The sequence below is a fragment of the Amblyomma americanum genome, chromosome 5, assembly GCF_052857255.1.
Source record: "Amblyomma americanum isolate KBUSLIRL-KWMA chromosome 5, ASM5285725v1, whole genome shotgun sequence".
Lineage (NCBI taxonomy): Eukaryota > Metazoa > Arthropoda > Arachnida > Ixodida > Ixodidae > Amblyomma > Amblyomma americanum.
In genome coordinates, this window is record NC_135501.1 from 119940089 (window position 1) to 119968029 (window position 27941).

General features: G+C 47.3%; 1 protein-coding gene across 11 annotated transcripts in view; it reads left to right on the forward strand.

Annotated features, from left to right (window-relative positions):
* The first annotated feature begins 12273 nt into the window (after nt 1-12273).
* The window catches only part of LOC144132630 (papilin-like), a 180915-nt gene continuing 165247 nt past the window's right edge, over nt 12274-27941 (forward strand). For all 11 annotated transcript variants that reach the window (XM_077665167.1, XM_077665176.1, XM_077665175.1 and 8 more), the window contains exons 1-5: nt 12274-12411; nt 15270-15458; nt 17301-17375; nt 23723-23776; nt 23857-23931. In XM_077665167.1, the coding sequence (XP_077521293.1) occupies nt 12369-12411; nt 15270-15458; nt 17301-17375; nt 23723-23776; nt 23857-23931 (436 nt within the window). In that variant the 5' untranslated portion in view covers nt 12274-12368. The remainder of the gene's footprint in view (nt 12412-15269; nt 15459-17300; nt 17376-23722; nt 23777-23856; nt 23932-27941) is intronic.

Sequence of the window (27941 nt, forward strand, 5' to 3'; positions counted from 1 at the left end):
CCAGGCATCACTCTGTTCAACCCCTTCAGATATCTTGCCATACCACATTTACACTGTCGCCAGGTTTGGCACTGTCATTGGACGCAGTTATTTTTGAGGGAGGGTAAGTTCTTTTCTTTCAAAGCAATGTTTTCTAACTAAGAATAGCCGTATCTGCGGTGTTTCACAGAAAGCATTGGATAATTATCGATACACATGGCCATATTTTCATACATCCGGTCATTACCTCCCTCGAGATCACCGCCGTGGCCCACACCATATTGACCCTTACACAGACTCCACCTACACACAAGTATATTATTTGTGCAAACTCTAAGTTAGCCTTTCCTTCCAACAAAAATATCACTATCGCTCTCGACCTCAGAGATGGTAGCAACGGTTCCCTGATAACCATGCCCCCTCCCCCCCGCCATGGTTACTCTTCGGTGGAAGCGTGGTCATTTAGGGAATGCTGGCAATGAACTGGTGCGTCACGTTGCTCGCTCCGCCTGAGTCCCTGGTTTAAGAGATTGCGCCTCTAGAACTGACCCATAAGGCCAGTGGCCTCTGTAAGACTAATCCCGCCTGTATATGTACCCCACCATCACTTCAGGTTACCCGCAATTTCTTTAACCGGGCTCCGGCAATCCCCTGAGCCAGCCCACCCACGAGTGAAGGGGCGAATATATACAAGAACGACTTCAACCACTGGTAGCTTCAGGTTGATCTTACCCGTCTCCAAGCGCCGCCCCCCCCCCCCCCCCCCCTGCCTCTCTGTCACCGAAACCCACGTCCTAAGCACAGTGGAAACAAATCTCCTCACCACTCGTGCGCGCTCCAACTTCTACCACTACCGTCCAGATCCGTTTTTCCCAACTGAACCTTCATTCATGCTACTTCCCTGGCTCACTGCCTTTTCCTTTGAGCCATCGTCATTTAGTCACCCCACTATCCTGACTCTCGCCCTTGCTCCTGGCGTCAACTGGCCCTTGCCCGACAACTCGCCATGATCCTTGGCGCTTTTTATTACAGCGATAGCTGTTAGGCGCCCGTCCGTGGCTTTCTCGTCGGCGTCGGCGTAACCACCCGTAGACATAAGCCCATGGGCAGTTCTGTTTGGAACAGCCGTCTGCCAGTGCAGGGGTTTATAAGGTTACCACTGCGCCAGTGTGCCAGGACTATATACTGAAAACTAAACGCCCATACAGCTATCGGCGAATCTCGCGTTACACTGTCGTAAACATCCTGTGAGTTTTTTTGTAGCCAAATAAATTTCTATCTTTCCTTAAAGTGGGGTTTTCTTCGGTTCTGGCTCTCAGAGCGAGTGTAAACGAGTCCGTTATGCTGAAGAGCTGGGTGTTCCGCGCTAATGAGGGGCCAGTTGGCTACGTGCGACTCGTGTACCTTCTCGCGTTTGTCGCTCCCGCCATCATATATCATGCGCTTGTGGTTGTGGGAGAGGGCTAGCTTCGACTACCGGGTGAAACCTAACGCATCGGAAAGCTAGAACTTTTTGGCCTTTAGTGCCGACGAGAACGTCGCGCTAATAAATTAGAAAAGAAATGTGTCTAATACTGACTGCTAGCTACGTAGCTCTAGTTACAATGAGGCGCTAAATTGAATGAATTTATGGTCAAGTATAAGGTTTTAGCTTGCTAGCTTCCCAATTAATATATCTTGCCTGTTTTTTCTTTCCGCAACCTGAGATAAAAGCAAGGTCATTTTTGGCGAAAAAAAAATATATTTATTGCTAGCTGTCTTCAATGAAAAGGACTATAATATCGCATTGTCCCCTCTTCGCAGGCTGCTTGCGGCGAATCGTACACATAACACGAACTTTCGTGCGCGTGACCCTGAATGATTTTGGCGCTGCTAAGTACTGGTCGCTGGATCAGGGACTATGCTCGAATTATTGCATGGTACTCGCTATCGTGAGACACCGAAAACGCACCTGGCAGCAAAATTTCGGACCCAGTGGCCAACACCCAATAGCGCTCATATCGTCCAAGCCGCTTGGCGAGAGCAGTCGCGTTTAGTTTGACGGCGCCGGCATACTCGTTATTTGCACGCCTTATAACGACAAACAAATCTCAACGCGGTGAATAAACTTGGGTGACGCCCTCAATCTTTATGTTACATAGCTTTCATTGTTTGTGCAGTATTAGGGGAGAAAAATTAGCGTCATATGGATATAACCTGAAAGTAGTGATTAATTTCTTTTTCTAGTAAAAAGTAACGACCACTTACTCGGAAGCAGATAACTCCTGATGACTTAGGAGCACGTTGTGCTATTTCAAAGAGCTGCGAATGCACAAAACAAAAACTAATCAAAATTTTGCTTTAAGGTGCACGTGCACAGCCGAAAGAAGCTCTTGTGCTCCTTGTATTGTAGGGAAAGCTGCAACTTTCAAGGACATGAACATTGCCTTTTAACCTTGAGCCAGATTTCACGCGCGCGACGTAACATCAAGTGACTAGCCACAGCTGGAGCGGGGCTGCGCCACCGTCGCGCCGAACCTCCGCCGTATGACCTAGCAATGACTTCATAGCATTGTTCTCTAGAAATACCGCCGGCTTTGCTTTCGCCCGTCTAGTAGGCTCAGCAGCATTGAACCTCGGCCAATTGTTTTAGCCAATTAAGCGTCCGTACTATACGGTCAAAGCTATTTAACCGCCTCACAAACATCAGTGCGCAAGGATTTAATTAAAGGCGCCGTAACATGGGTTTTTGGCGTAGTGTTTGCACTTCAGTTAATCATAGAAGTTCCTGTGATTCTACGTACAAAGTTTCAGTAGCCTGGACGCGCTGTACATTACAAAGAACGCCACGAAGTCGAAGTCCGGGAACTCCTGCCACTGGCGCCGACCGCCATAGTGTGAAATGCTAGTGTGACGTCGCAAGGGGTTCCGCACTGTCAGCGTCTTCTGCGAAGTCGGCTGAGACGTCAAAGGACATGTTTCATAGCCTTTCGTCCGCGATTGAAGTATCGGTCATTCCTCAGATGCTGATGAACACGTTAATTCTAGGGATGTGCGAATATTCGATAATCTCGAAGAGGCAATTGAATATCCCCGCATTGTGTTATTCGAAAAAATCAAATAGAATATGTTGCCACCGCGGTGGCTCACCGGTTATGGCGCACGGCTCCTGACACGAACTACGTGGGTCCGATCAAGCCCGCGGCGGTCGAATTTCGATGGAGGCGAAATTCTAGCAGCCCGTGTACTGTGCGATGTCACCGCACACTAAGAACCCCAGGTGGCCGAAATTTCCGGAGCCCTTCACTACGGTGTCCATCAAAGCCTGAGTCGCTTTAGGACGTTACATCCGCATAGGCAATAAACCCAACCAAATAAAATATGTTCAAAATTATTCGAAAGAAATGAACGTGATCTAAACTTTTCGAATACTTTTCCAAAAACTGGCACGAAGTTCGAAAAAGGCGTGCTGTATTTATCTTCGACGGCTGTTCCAAAAACTGTTAGAACACCGATTCCACGTACGTTCCTGGCACTATCGGTATGTGCAGGATAATGGGATGCAGGTATAGGATGAAGGGTTCAGCGCCGCGACACAATCCGTTCGTGTGGCGGCTCCGACACCGGACCTCTAGCACTGGACGACGCAGCAGGGCTCCGCAATCCCTGCACTGATGCCCGATCTCGGAGGCCATGGCTCATACGTGGCTGTCGTCAACTCTAGTTTGTCTTGTATCAACAGGAGCAAATTGTAATTATCTTATTCGTGTCACTTGGGTGTCATTGAATTAGTGTACTAGTTCGTGTTGCAATCCCGTAGCGGAGGTTAGTGTTGCGCCTTGTAATTATAACACCGTATCGCATCACTTTCGTCGCCGCTTCAATTTTTCGCAAGTTTGCTCATTTCTAACAAATATTCGCACTAGTAGCGAGTGCTAAATATTCGATATGAATTCCATTTTGTTTTTAAATCAACTGTTTACATTAAATTCGGTAGCGAAGCGACGCTATTGGTATTCAATTCGTTTTAGTAAAAGTACAATTCCCACACCCCCAGGCACTGCGCAAAGTGATAAAAATAATATAGGTTTTCTTCAGTACTGTTGGGATTCGCTCAAAAGAGGCAGATGCGACGCCACACTGTAGATCAGTGGGACGGTCGGCAGATGCTTTAGCTGACGTACTGGTTTGTCACGTAATGGCAGCGACAACGCCAGCAATACCAACGATCTCATATCGTCGTAGTGCGACAAGTTTTCAGGCTAGCGACGCCGACGAGACCGACCGGCGAATGGTCACCCGATCTGTCTTGGTCAGATCGATAGCTGAATGAGAACTGAGCGCGACGACGCAATGGCCTAAATACGTATGCTTTGAGTCCTCATTACGAAAGCTGAAGTGAGCGCCTACATTTCTTATGTTCCCATTTGAACACTCACCAGCGATGAACTTTGCCAGAAATTTCACCACAAGGCCGAGCGAGTGCGCAGGATTCGCTTGTGTGGCTTCAATTCGCAAGTTTTGGCGAATGCAAATGGCCACCGAGTATAATTCCGGGAACGGTTACCTCGAGTCGACGATTGCTTACATCGAAGGACGCGCGTACAATAAACGGGAAGTAGCGGTGTGACACGGTCTTCCGAGTAGTGCCGAAGGCAGCCGGGGGCAGTCGGAAGCACCAGAGTTAGCGGGTTTTTTTAATGCGGGCGGAACAATTTGAAATCAGCTATTGGTCACATCAGAGAAGGCAGATACAGTTAGCAGGAAGCGCTGGTCCTGCACTGTAAACAGAAAGGCGTAAAATGGTAGTAAGCTGCCCTTTAGCGCACACCATTTTATGAAAGGGCGAGCACTAGAGGGCAGCTCACTCTCTTTTTAGTCAATTACAGGCATATTAATGTTTGGAGTGCACTTGGAATCAATAACTCTACTATCAAGCATTTCCAGGAAGGCGATCACATCAGCAGTGCTATTGTATTATGTAAGCATGTAAACCTTCGACTTGTGCGCAAGAGAGACTAAGTACTTCAGATAATCAGAGGACAGTTTGCATTTTGTACCTTGCAAACGAGTCGACTGTGCTGTTTGTATACACAGCTACGTAGCAACAGTAGCACCGGGGCGTAGTCGACTTAATCGGAGCATTCCTCGGCAAAGTTCACGTGCGCAGTGAATGCTAAGTGGTCTGCTATTATTTGGAGCCACTCAATTGACGAATTTACTAGCTTTACATAGCCTAGTGCTCTCGGGCAGTGGACAGCGAAGCTGCTTTGTTCGCGCTGCCGCGGGTTCGAATCCCAGGTGCTTAATAAGCCACAGAAAAAATATTAGCAGAGAATGTTTACTACATTTGAATCGGTGCGAAAGCATGGCTTCCTGCTACGTAGATGAAGCGGCCGATGAAGCGGCCGGTGCTGCGGGACGGAGCGGATGATAGATAGATAAAGAGGAGGAGGGAAAGACAGGGATGTTAACCAGAAAAGGGGTTCTGGTTGGCTACCCTGCACTGGGGAAGAGGGATTAGGGGGCTAAAAGGAGGAAGAGAGAAGGGGAAAGAGGCATAACACACACACGCACGCACAACGCTGTCACAATTTGTCACTCAATCCAGTCGCTCTCAAGTAGGCAAAGATTGCCTTGTATGCCTTGAGGGCAGTCAACTGCTGTGGCCACAGACCGAGGATCTTTTGCTCGGTTAATGGGCGAGGATCGAGGCGGTCCAGGGCACAACACAGTGTATGTCTTGCACTCGCAAATGCAGAGCACTCACACAGAAGATGAGCGATGGTCTCCTCACAACCGGCGCTTTCACAGGCAGGACTGTCGGCCATCCCCATCCGGAAAGCATAGTGGTTGGTAAAAGCAACGCCGATCCATAAACGGCATAACAATGTTGCGTCGCGACGTGCTAAGTTACGTGGAAGACGAAGGCGCAGTCCAGGGTCCAGTGCCTTGAGGCGGAGGTTGCAAAACTCTCCCGTGTTCCACGCTAAAAGTGTGAGCTCCAGCGCCAAAGGGCGAAGCCCGCACGCTGCGTCAGGTCTTGAGATTGGGATCCTCACTGGGAGTCCGTCGTTGTGAGCCGAACGCGCAAAAGTTGATGAAGACGACGGTCTGCAATGCACAACGCGAGTGCGCTGTGTTAACACAAGGCCTGTTCGGCTGCGGCGACAGCATAAATAGCATGCACCCTCTCATGCTAATACACTGGGGATTACTTCCGCGTCGTATTACATAGATGATTACTAGTGACTAATCTACTGTGACATCGAAGTTCAGGTGCACAGTGGCGAATTAATTGTGTTTATGCCTCTGTAAAGCTGCGAGATAGAACGGTATTTTTTTCTGTTGTGCACGGATCGCAAAATTTTACTGTTGGGTGATTTTATTGTGTTTGTAGGGTTGAAGACCGAGCAGATTTAATTAAGCCTTATGACCCTAGTTCTCCTTTTTTACTGATTTTACACGTGAATACAACCTTATTGGTGTTGGTCAAGATAAGGGCCACAATATTCCTCTAGTGCTCTGCTTGACAGGATTTTCATTTCAGCATAAATCTTAGCTATTGTTTTTGTTATAGGGTGCGGCCCATATTCTTCAGTGATCACTGCATGGTGTCTCTTCAGATAGGGAGGTGCAGTCGGCGCATACTCCATCCTTGATGGGGGCTGTAGAAGTTGAATAGCTGTGTGCTCTCAGATGAAATCGTTCAACGCGCTGTATCTACTCTTGAGAGACGCATGGTCACGCGGTGATCACTCAGATTTGCAAAATAGGGACTTATTTAAACAGGAAAAAAAACTTGGCTATTGAAGCCCCAGCAAGAATTGCGTTTTTGAACAGACATCACCTTCGTGAGATCGGGCGTTCTTTAGTTGAGCTACATGAGTTAGAGAGGATTAGCCCCGGCACCTATGTAGAAGATATTACTACCGTAAAAGCAGAACTTCAACAGCTTGAAACCGAAATATACAAGGGGGACCTTGACAAGGTCTAGATGCGGCAGGTTTCTGGATTACTAACCATCTCGTTGGGTCCTTAGTGATGAAAAGCGCACTGCTCTTTCTGAAAAAAAAAAAACTGAAAATTCAAAATAGAATTTGCACGAACCGTGGTACTTCTGGTATTTTTGACGCTTTCTTTGACTTTTTCGGAAGCTCTTTGTGGGCTGTGGCGGCAAAAATGAAAGACCATATTACAATTCCTTACTCGATGCCTTTCCTCCACTTGACGATGAGCAGCGTGCTGTAGTGGAGGAACATATCCTTTTGGACTGATTGCAACTAAAACCGCCATTTCTGAACTGCCGGGTCACAAATCTTCTTGCTCAGTTTGTATTACTAGCGAGTTCTATAAAACGTTTTCCTCCTGCCTTGCGCCTGTGCTGATGGAGGTTTTACAGGAGTCTTATTATGTTGGTTTTTTTTGCCTCCCACTTTCTAATCCGAGCATACATATTATTTACAAAAAGCACAAGCACAAATCGGCCGAATACAGTTGAATAATATCGTCAAATTCCCCGCTTTGATGCACATCATAAACGTTCTGCAAAGGTTCTTTGTAATCGCCCGCAGCTTGTTGTCGCTGACGTGATAGGCTCGCATCAGGTCTGCGCTATCAGAGACCGCAGTATACAAACAAATATTCATATTACATGTCGGTATTAGAGACAGTACCCGAAGAGACGGGCCAACCAGCTGTTATCGAAATTGATAAATTTCGTCAGGATTTTTTGTTTGCGGTTTTAGAGCATCCAAATATTGGAGACGTTTTGCTCCGGGGCATAACGGTGCGCTATAAGGAGTCCTATACAATGCTGATTGTTAACCATGAGCTAACTTTATACCACTGAAATTATCTCTTCGCCAAGACTGTCCATTATCGCCTGTGTTGTTTGCACTGTATCTTGCACCCATTTGCTTAAGTATTATTAGCAGCGCAACTATCCAATTCTTCTCCCAGCACAATGTGAAATTAAGATTTTAGCCTGTTCTGATCATGTCACACTATTTTCGTCTATCAAAAACAATGTACACGTGAGGCATTAAATTTAATTAACATTTTTGTGAGTTATCATGTGCTGCTCTTAGTTTAGATTATTCCAAGGAATTTTGGTTGGGTCACTGGAGTGGGAGGCCAAGTTATTTTGCCGACACAAGCTGGGCTTGCGGCGCCCTTCAGTACTTAGGGGTTCCTCTGCATCAAATTCGCAACAGTGGCGCCTACTGGGATTCACAGATAATATCCATAAGACGACAAACCCTGGTTTGGATGGGAAGGGTACTCTCGGTGTTTGCTCGGGCTCAAGTATACATTTTTTTTATTTAGAAAACTTGCCTAAGTGCTCTTGGTTAGTCCTTGTGCGGAGAAGAAAGTGCGGGTCATGCACGGAATATTCGCTGCCTTCGTATGGAGCTCGCAATGGCAACCCGCGCATCGTGACAACCTGTTTCTTTCTCTGGAGTTTGTTGGAATAGGCCTTATTCACTTATTCGAGCATCTGCTTGTTTCGTGTTTTTTTTTCTTTTCCACATCGGCCAATCACCCCATTTTAGTAGCTGTGTTTATTTGGAACCTAAATCCTCATTTGCCTTTCCTATTTTTACCGAGTGGACACACCCATGAGGGGCCTTTATGGGGATGCCTTTAGGACGTTTGTTGACACCTTCAAGTATATTAGAGAGAGACGGGCTAGTTGGTGACTATTAGTAGAGTGCATCTTGAAACCGCGCAAAAAAACAAGGGACGAGGAAGGAAACAACAGGACACCGCGCTTTGTCCTGTTCTTTCTTAAACTCCATACATGGACGCTGCACGTTAAAGCATGGCTTCACGCTAAGGAGATGCTTGTGCCATGAACGCTGTATTGCCGCCTTTGCAATGCGCCAGAGACCATTGACCATTGTTTCATTCTGTGCAATTGTGCTATGTTCTTCTGGGACATATTACAACGAAAAATTAGGAAGCGCACGGAAATCACTCCTTAAACTATCCGTTTTTTGCCTCTAGGGAAAAACTGCGTTCTGCCATGTCACATGTTTGTGTTGATGGGAGTATTTATTCTCTGGGAGAGCCGTATGTTGCATTGCCACGCCGAATTGTCCTGGTCAACGAAATCTGTGTTCCTTGAGCAGTGCATGGTGCGCGGAGTACATGCTGCCTTATAAGAGCCGCCTAGCTGACTTCCCTATTTGGATGCTTGTGTGTACCTCCCGGAGTTTTGATATCTGGGAAGGTGGGGACGTGGGGTTTTATGCTGGACTTGTATTACAGAGCAAGATGTTTCGTGGCATAAACGTACTCAGAATTTCCTTTTCGACGCTATTTCCGTGGAATACAGAAAAAAACACAGAAACTGCGGCGATAGCTTACCGGTCTCGCGTAGTGGCTTTTGAAGCTGATCTGTTCGCGCCGGCACGCGATTCACTCCCAGTCATGGATACTGATGCGATTTCTTTTTCCTTGTCTCTGAACCTGCTGACACACATCGGAAAGAGACGATTTTAATAGGCTCTGAACCTCCAGATAAATGTTTTCGCATTAAGAAAGCGAGTAGCACACATCTTCGGTAACCGGAACAATCGCACCCGTGGTTCTGGGCAGGGTGCGGACAGCGAAGCATTCGAGCCGTGGTAGATATTGCAAAAACTTTCTGCCAGCGGAAAAAAAAATGCATGTTTGACTATTACGCAAAGGCACATATGTAGCAAGGAAGCTGTTGCACCCGATGGTTTGCTCTGATGCTTTCGTGCCGCAAGTCGTACTATAGTGCCACGTTGTGCTAATTTCTGTTTGAAATTTATTGAGCCGGCGCCATAGCGGGTAAGAACTCGGTAACCGGCACCGCAACGCCGACTCCAAGCACTTCGCGGCGGAATCGAAGGAAGCAGAGACGAGACGCACCGCTTTTCACATGCGGGAGCACTTGCCTGCTGAAAGGAGCCCACTCCCATTGTGCTGAAAAAAGCTTTATAATATTTTTAAAATTGGTTTTTGGGGGAAAGGAAATGGCGCAGTATCTGTCTCATATATCGTTGGACACTTGAACTGCGCTGTAAGGGAAGGGATAAAGGAGAGAGCGAAAGACGAAAAGAAGAGATAGGGGCCGTAGTGAAGGGCTCCGGAATAATTTCGTCCACCTGGGGATCTTTATCGTGCACTGACATCGCACAGCACACAGGCGCCTTAGCGTTTTGCCTCCATAAAGACGCAGTCGCCACGGTCGGGTTCGAACCCGGAAAGAAGCTTCCTAATGGATGGTTTAATAATATAGCATCAGGCCATCGCTTTTGGCTTCCTCGACAATCTCAAGATGAGCCACGAAGGCGCCCACTTCAAGGTTAACGAAGGTCGCGAAAAGAAAAAAATCAAAATGACTTCTGCTGTGAAGGGCTCTGCAATAATTTCGACCACCTGCGGATCTTTGACGTGCACTGACATCGCACAGGCGACTTTTGCGTTTGGCCTTCATCGAAACGCGGCCGCCGCGGTCGGGTTTGAACCCGGATACTACTGGGCCGGAGTATCCGGGCTCGCCGCAGTACATTGGGGATCACACGCTTTTCTCCCTAACACATCTCACGCCGACTACGCGCAGCTCTTCATACGCGGCCAGATGAGCACTGCGTTCACGCAGGCAGCGCACGTAAGATGAAATTTTCTTTTGAGGAAAGTAAAGGCAGAGTAATTGTGTGACTTCTGATTGGACACCTCATCAAAGTTGCGGTGGACGAAGGGAGAGGCCACGTAGTGGCAGACACCGGATTGATTTGGAGTACCTGGGGCCGTATTGTGTAGGCTGTCCATTTTCCGTGGTCCATTTTGCGTCCACTTGGTCCTCTGTGAAGGTTCTGTGGCAAGCGAGCCGACAAATGGGTGGTTGGCGACAAGACATTAACAATGGCTGCACATCGCAGCCAATGGCAGCTTAGTGGTGTGGTCCAGGTACCTTCGGTTGACAGAGCTCAGTGATGCACCTCAGCATTGACCTCATATTGCATCAAACTGCAGCCAATACCAAGGCCCAATCGCCAACCTTCCAATGGCCGGTTCGCTCACCATAGGCGCTTGAATGTCGCGTGTATATCTGTGTGGCCAGTGAGAATGAACTGGAAATGGAGAACTGAAAATGGACAGCTTATTCAATGCAATCTTTGGAGTCATTCAACGTGCGCTGACATAGCAGATCACATGGGCTGCCTTTGCGAAGGGCCCCCACTGGCAACGCGGCAGCCGCTGCTCGTATTCGATCCCGCGTCCTCAGGTTCAGCACTGGATGCTCCAAGTACTGTGATAACGAGCTGGTTGGATAAGATAACGAGTTTTTAAGCACACAGTTGCGCGCAAGTGGGTAGCTACGTATAAAGAAAAACCTATGACGAAACGAAGCACTTGCTTGAACCTAGTGGTTGAAATGGAACATGCAGTCAGTGAAGAAAAGCACATCAGCATTCACTTCAGAGATCACAAGGACTCGTTCTCATCGCCGACGTTCCAGCTCTTAGCAACAGATGACGCAGCAGCGCTCAAAGCGAAATGCCGAGCACGTCATTACATGAGCACACGTAACAACAATAATGTCTTGACCGACGAACAATACGATATTAATTGTGTAGTAGCTCAAAGTAATTCATAGAATGAAGGATTATTAAAAGGTTCAAAATTATGAACAGCTCCAACTGAATAAAGAGATTTTACCCCGCATACCGTAAACATTGCTTAATGTTCTGAATATGAGTTGACAAACTTTCACTCTGCACTGTACAGAACACACACTGGTTGAGTCTAATCTTCTGTGGATGCGAGACAAGAAATTTTTTCACAACAACATGCAAAGAAGAGTGGTGAGCAGTTAACACAAAACGTAGGGACGGCCTGAGAGGAGCTTTTAAGGCCTTCTTAAAACCTCTTTCCGGATGGGCAACTTAAAAGCGACGCGCTTTGTGTGAAGAAAATCGCACCTCAACGAGTTTGAACTTTTCAACAGTGCAGTAAAACGATGTGTACGTTAAATCCATAGGCGCCGAGCGAAGTAAGCTAGCGCATATCGCGAATGCAATACCCCTATTAACGGTTTATGACACTGTGCTCTTACGTCATGTCCTATAGTTTCAATCTAGACAAACTCTTGTCTACGTTTAGGCATTCCTGCTCATCGGAGTTTTTAAGACCAACCCTGTCCCGCACAGAAGAGGTTTACGTGTCATCTTAGACAACACTTCTTTGAGCTCGTGTTCGGATCACCTGATAGTGCCTCTTGCTTCCAGCAGGACACTTTCTTGTCGCTGCCGCTTGGAGAAAAGGACTTTATCTTTCGTTCAAGCAAGCAACACGCAGGCGCTCGCAGGTGATATAAGGACCAGCGTCCCGCTTGCTCGGGCCGTGTGGCTTCGGGCATCCGTAGAGGCAGCATGAAGTTCCTCGTGCTGCTGGCGCTCGTTGGCGCCGCATTTGGTGAGTCGAAGTGCGGATGGTGCATTTAAAAAAGCTCACAGAATTTATACGACAGGAAGTGAAGCCGAAACTTTAAAGTGGCTCAATTTGAAGGTGAGACGTTTGTTAAGAAAAAATTATGGTTATCTTAAGTTCGCATTTATGCAGCAGGGAGAAAAGCTTGCTGGCGATTTTGTATCAGTCCAATTTCATGTGCTAGGCGACTGATTTGCAGTTTTTGGAGACAGCGCCAAGACGTTCGCTGCTTCCGCGTCACACTTTACAAGCTAACAAACTATGCTAGCAGTAGTCAAATATTCTGGAACGGCATCCATACAAACAGCAATGCTGGCTGCAAGACAAGACGGCTTGAGAAAATAATTGCGCAGGTGTATTTTTCTGCTAGATGTTACGCTTTCTGATCTTTTGCACAGAGACCGCGTGAGACGCAACGAGTGGTACATTACATAATTTGCTCAGTCAGTTGAGACTATTGTAAAATTGTAGGAGATGGCTAACACAACGTCAAGGGTTAGGTGAATATTAGTGGATGGTTTGCACAACCGTGTGATGAAACGAAGAATTTGGTTCTCAAAAATTTCTACAGCTTAAACCTTCGACGCATGAGTGCTTTCATACTCTGAGCTTCCACTGGAGCAGAGAACTAATGTTGAGAAGTGAACACCGTTCTCGAACCACGCTTGTGTCACCGCTTGACTTCGATGCCTACTGAGAGCTTCAATATGACTATGTCGGTTGACAGGGCTATCACACCTGGTGGGGGTTCAAACTGAGTATAAACTGATACCAGAGGTTCTACTATGGCGATTGTAGGGGTAACAAGAGCAACCATGAAGAAAAAATGTCGGCAGAGACACTTGAGACTGCTTAATGCGAGAACCGTAAGCCGGCCCCCTCACACTGTTAACGCAGCCGCCTCGAGCTTAGGCGTGATGCAACCCGTTACCTCACAGCTGGCAGTTCTACCTCAGCAATGCTCCATGTAGCCGCCGCCACGACGCCGCTGCACCCCTTCTGGTCTGCGTGCTAACTTCGTGAAGCTAGTCGCCGCCGTACCGTGGCCAGCGATCCACCATAGTTGTATGACGCGACAGTTAATGGGTTAATGCTTGAATATGGAGAATTGGTCTTTCTCTACTTGACATTCATAGATCTCTGGGAGTCCTCATACTACTTCTGGTGTAGTAGTGCAACGGTTAAGCGGAGCTCAGCCCTGCGATGACATGGCAGGCGCTGCCACCGGGAGGAGCAATTTTGCTGGACCAATCATTAATATCACTGCCACCTTCCAGGTTGCATGAAGACGCGATGCATTTTATGGTTACCATCGAGTGTTAAAACACACACACACGCACACACGCGCGCACGCACACACGCGCGCACACAAACACACGCACGCACACACAAACACACGCACACACAAACGCACACACACACACACACACACACACACACACACACACACACACACACACACACACACACACACACACACACACACACACACACACACACGCACGCACACACGCACACGTACACACTCACGCACGCACACACACACACATACAAACACACACACACGCACACACACAAACACACGCACACGCACACGCACGCACACACGCACACACAGACGCACACGCACACGCACGCGCGCGCACACACACACACACGTTGGGCACGGTCAAATTCGGGGTTGTCGAAATTGCAGGTAACTATGTGTTTTTATGCTTATGCACTCAACATGGCTTCTCTGCTGCTAGGTAATGGCACAAGGACAAAAGTACTGTCGCGGGCAAAAGTTAGAGACTCCTTACCTCGTAGTTCTGACCAGTGCGACTCTGTGTGGGGGCGCTATCTGACAAAGCACTTCTGGTGTCGAAACGGGCCCACTGCGGCGGTCTCGGCAGAGGAGATGTTTAATTTGTCAGGCGGTGCCCCCATGCAGAGTGGCACGGGCCGCATCTTGCAGGGGGCGGCGGGCAGTTTGTTACTTTTGCCCCCGATGGCAAGTACGGTGGTAACAAGAGTCTTCGTCGGTGTTGGTGAAAGAATGGTTTCACACTGCGATGAGAAATGTGTGTGGACGAAATATGCTACAAAATGCACAGATGCCCGCGCAACTCTTTCGGAAAACTAGGAAAACGCTTAGTTTTTCGGCCCTATATCCATTCTGAGCCTAAATACGTGCTCTGTCCTTAGTTGAGCAACTTCTGCTTTGTACTCCTCAGTCGTAGCCGCAAGATTTAAGCCGTGAAAAAAAATGAAGCTTTCTCCGCAAGTTTCATTTCTCAAACTCTGTTGCGGGCGCATTTCTTTATAAGTGCATGAGATGCATCGTAGACCTGGTTTTTGCCATACTGACTTTACTAGGAACGTTTGCGTATGTATTCTGTCTGAAGAAGCTTGAACGTCTGTGTAGCCTTCCCGGTGTTGTAGCTAAACATATTTTTTTTTTGTGGAAAACAATTGACGCACGAGACAGGCACAGTTTGCTCCCAACCAAAGGGTTTTATAAAACAGTGTGTTCTTAGGCGCGTACACAGCATCGCGTTTAAGAAAACTAGCACCTAAGTACAAATAGCGTCAAACTTTGATACTTTCGCTTGTGAACTGGTACGCATTAATTTTTGGACCTTAAAATCCGCAGTTAAAATTTGTGAAGCCTTGCGACTACGCACATGATTGCAAGGTAAATGACGTATGAAGTGGGCTGTATAATAGATACCTCAGCTCTCGAATGGTAGTTTACATTTAGCTACCTTCAGAAGGTAGAATCACAGAAATTGACAGCGGTGGTGGTGTGCGCAACAAGTTGGTTGAATGCAGTGCGATTGGGCCTCCCTCTCCTCACACAGCTGCACGCGACTTCGAGGAGTACTGCAAACCTAAGGCCGAACACGGTCCTTGTGGCGCCAACATTCCGAGGTGGGCCTTCAATGCGACCTCGGGCCAGTGCGAGCAGTTCATCTACGGTGGTTGCGTGGGCAACAAAAACAACTACGCGACTAGAGACGAGTGCGAGATTACCTGCCTGAGGCACCGAGGTGAGGAAATTCTTCACTATAACTTGTTGCTTGATGCATAGATGGAAGGCAAACCTGAAGGTATGGTAATTGGACGTATCATGCCTCAAAGGATTGTTCTTGTCGCTGTGGTCAGTAACGAAGTTGTGGAACCGGAAACTAGGTTTCCGGTTTCAGGTACGTACACAGAGGGCACAAATGTTAGTTTCAACTTGAAGGAAAACATCTTCATGCAATTCTACGTTAAGTAGAGCCCTATTGAGGGCGACCACGACTCTTGCCATTCTCTTCATAAAAAGTTTTTGTGTTCAAAAACATCTTTGTTCTTTACAACACGGACCTTGTAGCTGATGCAGGTTGCTTAATTCGTCCCTTAACTCATTTCTTACTGGAGAAGAGGGTAATCTCAGGATACGGTATAGAAAACAATCATTCGTCGATAGATCTGATATTTCTATTTTATTGCAGCATAACAAAGCGTAGCGAATAGAACTCTCTTTGAATGCTTAAAACAGACGGATAAGTGTTGTGCATGAGAAAAGAAAATCTGTTATTGGAAAGATTTGAGAGAATATCAGATTACTGAACAGAAATAATAAATATATTCAGACAGAAAACAGAGCAATAACAAATATCAAACATACGTCCTATGCGTTACTATGTCATAAACAGGTACTCGAATTTGAAGAACTTTTCTATTTAAGTTCTCTGACCAGCAAAAAATAGTAATCTACTCATCCGAAGCCGTTCGGGCTACTCCTAAGTGCCGTAAGTGCCTCCTAAGTGCAGGCGCCGGATATAAGGAGCGTAGTAAGGGTTTCTAAAACGCCGTCTCAAGGAATCTGCAAACGCAGCTTACACCAGAAGTCAAAGCTTTCGCAAAAGGCACATACCGAGTAGTTAAATATGTCGTGATGTTCTGAACATGGATTCTAGGCGTTCAGAACACCAGCGATTGGGTTTTTGGTGCTACATCCAGCAATATAGAAGAGGCTGGTGATTCTTAGGGGATGTGAATTTTGATGTAGGTCATAATTTCCGGACAGTGACCCTGTGGATAAAAGAAACGCTATGTCGGCTTTAGTGTGTCTAGAGTGGAAAGGTTGCTTCGAGCTTAAGCTGGAAAGCGAAAGGCAGTGAACTCGACGTTTGTCGTCCTTGAATACCGTTGTTTATTTATGGTGCGGAAATTAGACTGAACTCGTAATATGCAACCTTTTGTTAGACTAGCAGACGTTCCATGTACAGACTAGACGTCATAAGCAGCAATAGAGCTTCGTAAATGGTTGTGTACTTCTAAATTGTCCGCATACACGACTCACCGCCCTGACATTTCCGAACGCATCAGGGTTATGCAGTTTGTATGTGCATAGAGTGAAAACAATTCCTAGGTCCCGTATTTCAGCCTTGCAAAAAAGCAACTCACCGGAGATCCCGTATAGCATCATATGATGATATGTTATTAAAAAAAATCTATATCACAAAAGTTCATAAATATTAGTTTTAAACTAATAACAAATTCATGATTTGTTACAGGTCGTTTTTTCCAGCATCCCAGAAGTTGTGGTCAGGAGCAATCAAAAAGCTTCCTCCGCATAAGAACGGCTTGTGAACCTTATGCTTCACTCGCCCCCCCCCCCCCCCCCCCCAAATCGTGCATCCATTATGCTGGTTACTTCATACGTTAACCAACTTAGCTTACCTTCGCTGGTAACCTTCGCGCTTTTCACAACCCAAACATGTGAATAATAATACAACACCGGTTATAGTACCAGTACACAAATAGCGCTTAGCCTTAGTTTTAGGATCGCGTAGTACGATGCTCCTTGGATGAAATTTCGTTACATTTGCATTCCTTTGCAGCTTCCATTCAAGCCGCGGCTGAAGAAGAGGAGGTGCGGTCAGAAGCCATCATATCCCGTCCACCACAAGAGAGAGGTAAGATAACCTTAAGGTTCAACGGCCTCCAATTCGGCAATTTATTACTCTGGTAACGTTTTAGAAAGAAGCATATCAATTGGTATTCAGCCGAAGTATAAGATTTATATTGCTCTTTTTTCATTCTCTGGTTTGCGTGTTCTCATTATATTGGACACGAGCCTTTCATTTTTGTGAATTTATTTTGTGACCACTGCCTACTAAAAGTATTTGTCAGCACCTAGAGCCCGCAGTACGGCCGCTGATGTCAGTATAACTTACGGAAGCGTCCACAAGTCTTAGCTTTTCTGGATTAGAAATCAGTTATTTTTCTTTCTGGTCCTCTTATTCCATAGTGTCAACATGGCTGTTAATAGACAATTCGGCGTGCGCGCGGCAAGGTTACTAGCGCAGCTAGTCAATGGCTGCGAAAAATATTTGCCAACATCTTTGCGACATATGCATTACTCTGGGAGGAGGTATACCGCCTCCTTCTCATGCACCGACTGCGCATTCGAGTGAGCAGGAGTTCCCCTAATATGTATGGATGCTTGCGTGAATGTGTAGCGGCGCTGGCATCGCCGGCGTCGCTGATAAAGCAGAAGAAGCTATCGCTCGCGCCCATCACGTGCTTTTCTTTTTTGTTAACTGCGTTCAGGTGAATAGCCACCCGATTCTTGGCCGATCCCCCAGTGTGGGTATGTGTCATCTTTTGATAGGCTAACAACAACAACAGAAGGCCGGCGGCAACCAGCCAGCCACGTCTACAACCCGCTCCTCTTGCTCACCAGCCGCGGCTACCAGAACGTCCAATAAATGCGTGCGTCGGGGCTGTCGTCCAGTGTCACCAGAGTGTGGCAATTGGTTGGTTGGTTGGTTTTTTGGGGGAAAGGAAATGGCGCAGTATCTGTCTCATATATCGTTGGACACCTGAACCGCGCCGTAAGGGAAGGGATAAAGGAGGGAGTGAAAGAAGAAAGGAAGAAGAGGTGCCGTAGTGGAGGGCTCCGGAATAATTTCGACCACCTGGGGATCTTTAACGTGCGCTGTGCGATGTCAGTGCACGTTAAAGATCCCCAAGTGGTCGAAATTATTCCGGAGCTCTCCACTACGGCATCAGACTACCATACATGGCATCAGACTGCCATAGGTAGCATAAGAGGGCTCTCGCACAGTTTCCGCCCTCGCCGTTATATGACGTTCTACGTCACACTTGTGGTATTACAGGACGTGCTACGTCCACCGCTATGGACGAGGGTGGCGCTGGTGAACACTCTCAAGGTTCGCTTACACGCAAAAACGTAAATACCCACGAAAGCAGCAGATTGGACAGCCGTCGCCGTAGCTCAGTTGGTGAGAGCACCGGACGCGATATTCGGAGGTCATGGGTTCGGATCCCACCGGCGGCATGGTTGTTTTTTCTGCTGCTTGTAATTTTCTTTAAAAAAACTAATCGATTGGCACAAGATATTAAAAAAAAGAAACATTCCCCTATGCACTTTGGATTCCGTGACTGTTGTCTTCCTTAATATATATATATATATATATATATATATATATATATATATATATATATATATATATATATATATATATATATATATATATATATATATATATATATAGAGAGAGAGAGAGAGAGAGAGAGAGAGAGAGAGAGAGAGATCGGAAGCCAACAGGCACCGAAACCAAGGTGCATAGGAAAAGTTACTATTTTGTTGTTTGTAGTCTTGATGATTGGGAAAATAATACTTGGATTATTCTGTCACTTAAAGAAAGTTACTTATAAAGCCGCACCGGTAGAGCCCCGGACGCGATATTCGTAGGTCGTTGGCTCGGATCCCACAGGCAGCATGGTTTTTTTTTTTGCTGCTTTATAAGTAATTTTCTTAAAGCGACAGATGAGTCTAAGAAATATTCTGCTTTTCGCCTATTCGGCCTTCTGATCTGTATTTACATGGGCGTTGGAATCCCTCCTTGAGCAATGGCCATAGTGGAGACATCACGGATTCAAGGAGAGAGCCATAGAGAAAGCACTTTTTTAAAGAGCGACGTAGTATTAGGCGCTCAAAAGGCTCTGGGCATGGAGTACCAGAGTGTGCTGGTCGCATAGTTGGTCCGATGCCAGCCTGGTACTCGTGGCAGGAGGGGGGGGGGGGGTGTTAAATGGGAAGAAAGGAGATGAAAGGGTTAATGGGCACTGAAAGAGACATTACTCCAGATTGGCGTAGTGTGAGGGACAGTTGGGACAGGAGGTGTGAGACCGCGTGCGAAATAGGTGCAGGCGAGCTGGGGTAAGAAGAATGTTAGTGTGAAGACTGCCCGGAATATGTGAGACTGGGCGGCGCAGTTCGGGAGTGCCTGAAAGAACTGGCGGAGACGCAGGTTCTCGTCTAGTAACATCAAGCTGCAGTTCACTTCCATCGCAACAGTGGGCAACGTTCCACTCTTCGCTGTTACCACTTAGCGCCTACATTGGCAAAGACTGGCAAAACAAACACCCAGCTACCTCGATAACCTCCCATGGACAGGAATCTAAAAGATGGATGAATGAACTTGAAGTTTTTGATGTAGATTAATAAAACATATCTCTCTGTCTGTCTGTTAAGCAATCACTTTTATTAGAGCGCCCAGGAACAGACTGTCGGCCTTGGGACTGGTGCGCTTATAACAGAGCTGCAAAATGAAACAAAGACAAACCAAGTGTGACGACTATGTACAGACTAGACAATAATGGAAACAAATAATGATATTTTAATGTCTTGTATAGAACTGTAATATAATGAGTATGCATAGGAAGAGAATTTTTCAGTGAAGAGGCAAGAAAGGGTAGCGAGATTGCAAAACAACCGTGGCGAATGGACGTAGCTGGTTTAAGCAGAGATTACAAAAAAGATACGCTCATATTACAAGACAATATAATACAACAGGCAATACAAAAAACACGTATGATCGGAATAGCAACTAAAATTCACGGAAAGTAGACCGAGAAATTTAAACATGGTGATTGTGTCGCTTAGTTGTGACAGCAGCCCGGTAGTCAGCAAAACAATGAAAAGGCTTTCAAATTAAAGTACGGGGCTGACTTGCGCCCAATTGAATTGAATGTCTCGGGGGCGGCGTAAAGTGTGCTCGACGGTCGTCGAACTGAATGTCTGCTGCTATCGCCAAGTAAACACGGAGATAAAGGGTCAATGGAAACGAAATTGTCTTGAAGGAAGTGGAAACAGCTATGCGCGGCTGCGATCATTCGGATTAAGGATCGTCCCATCTCGCTTCAAAAGAAAATGACAAAACTGAGTGCCGGCGGCTTTGTGCTTGAGCATGTAGCAGTAGAGATAAGATATTGTTAAGGCCGGGGGTTTATTCAGACGACGACGGGCGGCTGTAACCAGCTGGGCTCCGCTTGCCAAGCACGAGACGGAACCAAGCACCTCATTCTCCTCTTCTTATGCGTACTCAGTGATGCTGACCGAATAGACTAGGCATCACCTCTTCTTGGGCGCCACACTTCCCCCTACGCAGCCGAAACCCGCAGGGCGAGTCAAAAAGCGCCGCGGGAATGGTAGAGCTTCAGCCGGGCAACGTGAGCCACGTCAGTTCGTGCAGAACAACGGCAGCTTCTCGTGAGACGCGCTATGCGGTAGGGTGGCTCACTGATTTTCTCAATAACAACATAGACTTCATCGTAGTTGTACAGGAGCTTCTGGGACAGTCCCCGCTTTCGGACAGGCCGCCACAACAAGACTAAATCACCAGGGCTGTAATGGACGTGACGGCGGTGGTCATCGTAGCGCGCTTTGGACTGATCTTGGGAGGCGAGGATACGAAAGCGGGCGAGACTGCCGGGCCTCTTCGGCGAGACCGTGTCTGGGCGACAGAGGGGTCTTGATGTGGCTGGGCAGAAAATGGTAGTATGGTGTCCGTGGTGTAGCATGGATGGCGAGCATATAGTCAGAAGAAGGGGCTGAAGCCAGTGGTGTCATGGCGTGCGGTATTGAAAGCGTAGGTGATGAACGGCTGGACGCTGTCCCAGTTTTTGTGATTTGAATAAACGTGCATTGGCAGCATGTTGGTAATTGTGCGGTTCGTGCGCTCAGTTAGCCCATTCGTCTGGGGATTGTAAGGCGAGGAATGACGAAAATGCGATGCGCAAGAACGGAGAAGCTGCTCCACGACGTCAGCGGTGAACTGCCGACCACGGTCACTGATGATAACTTTTGGGGGTGCAAAGCGGAGAACTATGGAGCGCAGCTTAAACGAGGACACATGACACACCGTAGACGAGGGTAGGGCGGTTATTTCACAATACCGAGCGAGGTATTCAACACAAACCACTATCCATCGGTTCCCATGATAGGATTTGGGAAATACGCAAGGAGGCCTATGCCCACTTACCCGTGCGGTGCAACGGGTGGTGTCACAGGGTGAAGCTAACCAGCTGCAACGCTAGCAGGCCGCTTATATTGTTGATACTGAGTGTTGCTAGCAACGCTACCGACACACATCTGCAAAAAGTCGAGGGCAAGAATAACGTCGTGCGTCGACCGGGCGAGAACCGCCATTTCTGTGCTGAACACTTCACCACTCAAGGAAACCTTAACACTACACACTCCAACTGCAGGCAACGGTTCGCCACTCACACCACAAACCTGGACATTTTTGTCCCATCGAAACAAAACTTTACGTCCGAGGCGACACGTAAACGCAGCACTCATAACTTAAACGGTAGCACCGGTATCCACTAAAGCCATCACAGGTACTCATCCACTAGCACATTCACTTTGTTCCGTAACATCACTACAGGCTGGGGTTTCTCTTCCAGTGGCAGACGTCCACCGACCTCACCCCATCGGTCGCGCCGACTAGTTTTCCGGCGGAGGTGAGAAGGAGCGGCGAAGGGGTGATGGAGATTGACGAGTGCAGAAAGCTGGAGGCTGTGTCACACTTCTATCCGATGCGGGCGAACGATTCTGCATTTGTGCATGCCATGGGTTGCCGGAATCAGGCACGTAGGATCGGTACTTAGAAGAAACGGGTTGGTAATTCGGCCGTGGAGTATAGGTAAAGCAACAGCAACGGGATGGCTGTCGTCGGCGGGGACAAAATCGCGAGATGCGACCGGGTTGACCACAGCGGTAACACACAAGAGAAAAACCTGCAGCAGGCTGCGCCGGCAAGTAGCCATCATACGAAGGACTGGGCCGAAAGTTCTTGTCGTATGTGGCCGGCGTAGGCTGGTAAAAGCGGGACAGGTGTTCCGGGAGCGATCGCGGTATGTTGCTCGGCCGCAGCCCTCGGGGTACCCGGTGCTCCTCAAAGTCCGGTGCGTTAACGACGGCTTGCGGTTCGTAGGTGACGTGGCGATGGCGATTGTCGCACAGAGACTTCTGTGTTTGCTGCGACGCTTGGATCCTACTGCGGGCGGTTTGGCGAGCGTCTGCAGCTTGAGCAATGGCTTCAAGGGCGTAAGCGGTGACGGGACGGTCAGCGGATGGGACAAGTGTGTCCAAAGGCAGGACGGCGTGTCTTCCATATAAGAGATAGAACAGAGAGTAACCAGTTGCGTCATGCCGGGAGGTGTTGTAAGCGAAGGTCAGATAAGTCAAGGCGAGATCCCAGTCACGCCTTGTCGGGGCAGACGTACATAGACAATATGTGTGTTAATGTCCGGTTCAAACGCTCAATTAGCTCGCTCGTTTGCGGGTGGTATGTTGTGGCAATCTTATGCTTGGTAGAACAAGACTGCATGGTGTCGTCAACAACATGAGACATGAAATTGCGTCCGCGGTCAGTAAGTAATTGACGAGGCGCACCATGTTGCGGAAAAAGATAGTGCAGAGGCAAGTCAGCGAAATCGATCGGGCAGCTCGTAGGCAATGCACGGGTTATAGCGTAGCGAGTGGCATAGTCGGCGGCTACTGCGACCCAACTATTTACGGATTCCGAGGTCGGCAATGGTCCAAGCAGGTCGAGCCCTACACGGTGGAACGGCTCCACGGGCACGTCTATAGGGTGCAGAAGACCAGGCGGCGGTGCTGAAGGCTCCTTCCAGCGTTGACAGAGGTCGAAAGTGGTGGCGTAACGCTGGACTGTACAGTATAAGCCAAGGCAAAAGAAGTGGCACCGTATCCGGTCATAGGTTCTTGCCACACCAAGGTGTCCAGCTGCAGGGAGGTCATGAAATTCTGCGTTATAGAAGAGCGCAGCTGCTGGAGAATGAGTAGAAGGAGGGAGCGCCCGTCAGAATGGAAGTTGCGGCGATAGAGGATGATATGATACGAAACAAATTAATATAACAAAATATCATAATTAATAATTTTGTATTATAACAAATTCAAATTTGTTACACATTGTTTTTTTTTCAGCAACCCAGGAGGTGTGGTCCGGAGCCATCAGAAGGCGTCCTCCGCATAAGAATGGTGAGAGAACCTTATGCTTCACACGGCACCCATCGTGCATCCATTACACCACATTACGTTACATTTGAATTTATTTGCAGCTTCAATTCAAGCGGCGGCTGAAGAAGAGCAGGCGTGGTCAGGAGCCATCAAATACCGTCCACCACAAGGGAGAGGTAAGAGAACCTTACGGTTCAACGGCCTCCAATTCAGCAATTAATTACTCTGGTAACCTTTTAGAAAGAAGCATATCAGTTGGTATTCAGACTAAGCGTAAGATTTATATTGATCTTTTGTCATTCTCTGGTTTGCGTATTCACAAATGATTGAACACGAGCCTTTTATTTTTGTGAATTTATTTTGGGACCACTGCTTACTAGGCAGTATTTGTCTGCACCTCGAGCCCGCAGTACGGCCGCCGATGTCAGTATAACTTATGGAAATGTCCACAAGTCTTAACCTTTCTGGTTTACAAGCCAGTTCTTTTTATTTTTGGTCCTCTCATTCCACAGTGTCAACATGGCCGTTAATAGACAATTCGGAGTACTCGCTGCAAGGCTACTACAGCAGTTAGTCAAAGGTTGCGAAAAAATATTTGGTGATATCTTTGCAACGTATGCATTACTCTGGAAGGAGGTAGACCGCCTCCTTCTCATACACCGTCTGCGCATCCGAGGGAGCAGGAGTTCCCCTAATATGTATGGATGTTTGCGCGACTGTTTACACAATACGATCGAATGTCAAGTGGTTAGTGGGCTATGGCTACTTAACACGAGGCTAGAAGGCCGAATGCCGGCCATTCGACCTCTACGAGGATCCATGAGAAATTCAGGAGTGCTCGTGCATTTTGATCTTGTTTCAAGCTCGAAAACTTGTATGGTGGCTAACATTATTTTGATCGTCTATGCACTGCCAATGGATACAAGCAAGTTTTATTACTGAGCCATGATGCACCCCATTTTTGATTATTTGTGTCCTGTCAAGATGGCTGAACAGTGAAAAGAATATACAATGCATGAGCAACCCATAAATTCTCTCGTGCTCTAACGAGCAAAAATTCTGAGCTGCACCATTGTTGGCCACCGAGTTCAGTGGGAGCTGCCGCCTCACAGGGGAGATAACTTAATCAAATTTGCTTCTTTTGGTGTTTGTCAACACGAAAGGCATCTTTTGAAAACCAGCAGTAAACTTTATTTTGTTCATTAAAATAGCTCTCAGAAGTAGGAATACACAAATGCTTGTGCAATTTTTCTAACCGTAGTGCTGCTCTCTCCTTTGCGCCTTCTTTTCAATAGCTTCCACAAAAATGCGACTATGGAACCTCACAATATTTTTTTTGCAATATTCAAGCATAGCTTCAGGAAACATTCACCAGCGACCAATCAAGAATGCAGTGGTGGGAATGGCTCATTAATTTGTTTATCTGTGTTCTGGATGCGCTAACTATTCCCCGCCCCCTCATGCTCCCCATCGCGCGCCAAAAAAATCAACATGTCTCGCTATTGGCTAGAATACAGAGAAAAAAACAAAAGTGATGCTTCATTCGAAAAAAATAACACAGTAAGTGTGCAAATGGAGGAGAAGTTTTGGGACTGATTTTACAAGAATCTGAGATTTTTCTTCCGTTCATCTGACGTTCAATGTGACTGAAAGGAGTATTCGGTCTCCCACTAAACATATGTCGCAAAAACAAGCAATGAGTATTGCGTGGCGATTTTTACAGTGGTTCAATTTGGGCCAGTGGTGCAGGGGCGGAGATTTAATTAACTATCTTTTACGGCTATCATAGAGCGCACTGCGTATATTAAGTCTCAGTTTATCGCTCTATCGTCTGTTTTAGTTCTTGTTCCTGATTTGAAATAATTTTATTGAGGACAGCTTCTATCACGTTGCACGTTATAATAGTGCGACGAACAGGACGAGGCTGGCAGTAGAGCTTGATGGAGCGCTCACGCTAGGCCAGCAGCCATTAAAATCATCTCTTCGCCATCGTTCAACACGTCCCATTTCCCGGCTGACCACCTCGTAACATTTGGGGGGGGGGGGGGTGATGGTGGTTCTTTATTCTTCGGTTAATACACGTCATCCTTATCGCCATCCTAGTCGTCTTCTTCAAGCCTCTTTCGTTCAAATTTCTATTTAACACTCCCTATTATATGTGACAAGGGCGCTCTCTCTCATCCGACTATTTTCTGTGGCGATTCTGGACCCAGCAAACAACACACCGCAGATGTCAAGCACACACCGAAAGCACTCCACTGACACGTACAGCACACCAAACTGCATGCGCAACATTAACAAACCACTTTCGTTATCGGTACGGTGTCATTAATACACATGTTAATGTTGACAACACATTCCCTTGTATAAGTACACAGCAATAACAAGAACAACAACAAAAAGACAACGCAGACAGCTAAAGCTGTTCAGTTTGCTCTACTCATGAAGTCCGCTCCAACGTTATCTCTGCTTTTAATACATTCCACCTGAAATGAGTATTCTTGCAAGGCCAAACGCCATCTCATGACTTTGCTATTGTTCATTTTGGGGGGTGATGAATTATGCCAAAGAGATGATTTAATGGCTACTATCCTCAGAATCTCCAGGCTGTCCGCCATTATATCATGCCAAAGCCTTCTGTTATCTTATCCTCTCTTTATCGGCTTGCCGTCACGTAAGATTTGGTGTGAGGTGCTGAGGAATCACCGGTATCCTGATCCAGGAGCTTCGGCGTCTTGTGCCAGCTGTAGTCATCAGCCGTGAGTCCTTGGGCTGCGTTGCCCTGCTCTGCTCCAGACTTTCAGACCCGAACCGACCCCGTCGTTGCTACCCCTTCCAATCCCCACCCAATCCACCCGACACTACGAACTGCACCCTACACAAGGACCCGACCTAACGACCCCATCTGCCTGAGATGCCGCTTGCATGTGACGACACTGTTCGCCTGCCCATGCGGTACGGCGCGTCCTGGGGTCCCCGACCGTCGGCTCCTGGCAACCTGCGGACCAGGAATCGTTCAGCCGTCTCCTTCATCGTGGCGGCCAGCATTTCACCATTTTGTCTTTACTGTTCTAACATACTCTCAAGCCCACTATCGTTTCGCGCGTCTCTGTCAACAATCGGGACGAACGCTGGGTAGTCCTGAGTAGTGTGACGACGAAGAAGAAGCTGACAGTGGCACGGACCGAGCGCTCGCGCCAGGTCAGTACCCATTAAAGCAACTCGTTTCCTTAGTTCATCACGTCCCATTCTTTGGCTGGTTGCCAAATAACAATATGCCGCTTGTTCAATTCGCTCGTCTTGAACTATATGTTTTTCCCAAGCGGCGTCTCCAGCCGCCGCAGTGGCTCAGTGTGGTTACAGCGCTTGACTGCTTACCCGAAAGGCGCGGGTTTCATCCTGGCTGTGGCGGTCAAATTTCAATGGAGGCGAAGTTATAGAGGCTTGTGTACTGTGCGATGTCAGTGCACGCTAAAGAACCACAGGGGGTCGAAATTTCCGGAGCCCTTCACTACGGCGTCCCTCGTAGCCTGAGTTGCTTCGGTACGTTACACCCCCGTAAACCAAACCCATAAACCAACGAAGCGGCGTCTCCAAAGCACAAGCTTACTCCAAAAGAAAATAATGAAGCTATACTATCCAAGACTCATTAATGTGCCAAAAATAAAAACAAATATGCTGTTGGAATATATTTGGCAAATAAAGTAATGATGCCACTTTAATCTCACATTTTCACTAAACTTGGAAAAGAAATGTTTAGCAGTCCTAATAATCTTTGAAGCCAGGAACGGCATTTTGTGCGTATTATCTTCAGCTAATTTGCTTTTTGTTCCTTCATAATTTGTTGCACGCAGCCGGTGATGTTTTGGTTAATATTCAGCAAGCGATGTAATTCCAAGTGCCGCCGTAAGCAACGGCCTCACCAAATGCGGTGATGGAATGCAAAGATGCAAAGGTAGGCAAAGAATCTTTACAGAAAACAGCCTCTGAAGATACTTTCAGGCTGAAATGCTGGAGGCAAGGCATTTCTCAAGCCCGTACCACTGCTCGTATGTAGCGCGGTGAGGTGGCGCGCCTGGCATTTGTAACGTATAACAGCAAGTGATGACTTTTCGTGCAATCTTGTGCGGACTTGAAATACATACACCTGGGAAAAGTATTTTTATCGGAATAATATGAAAAGCAG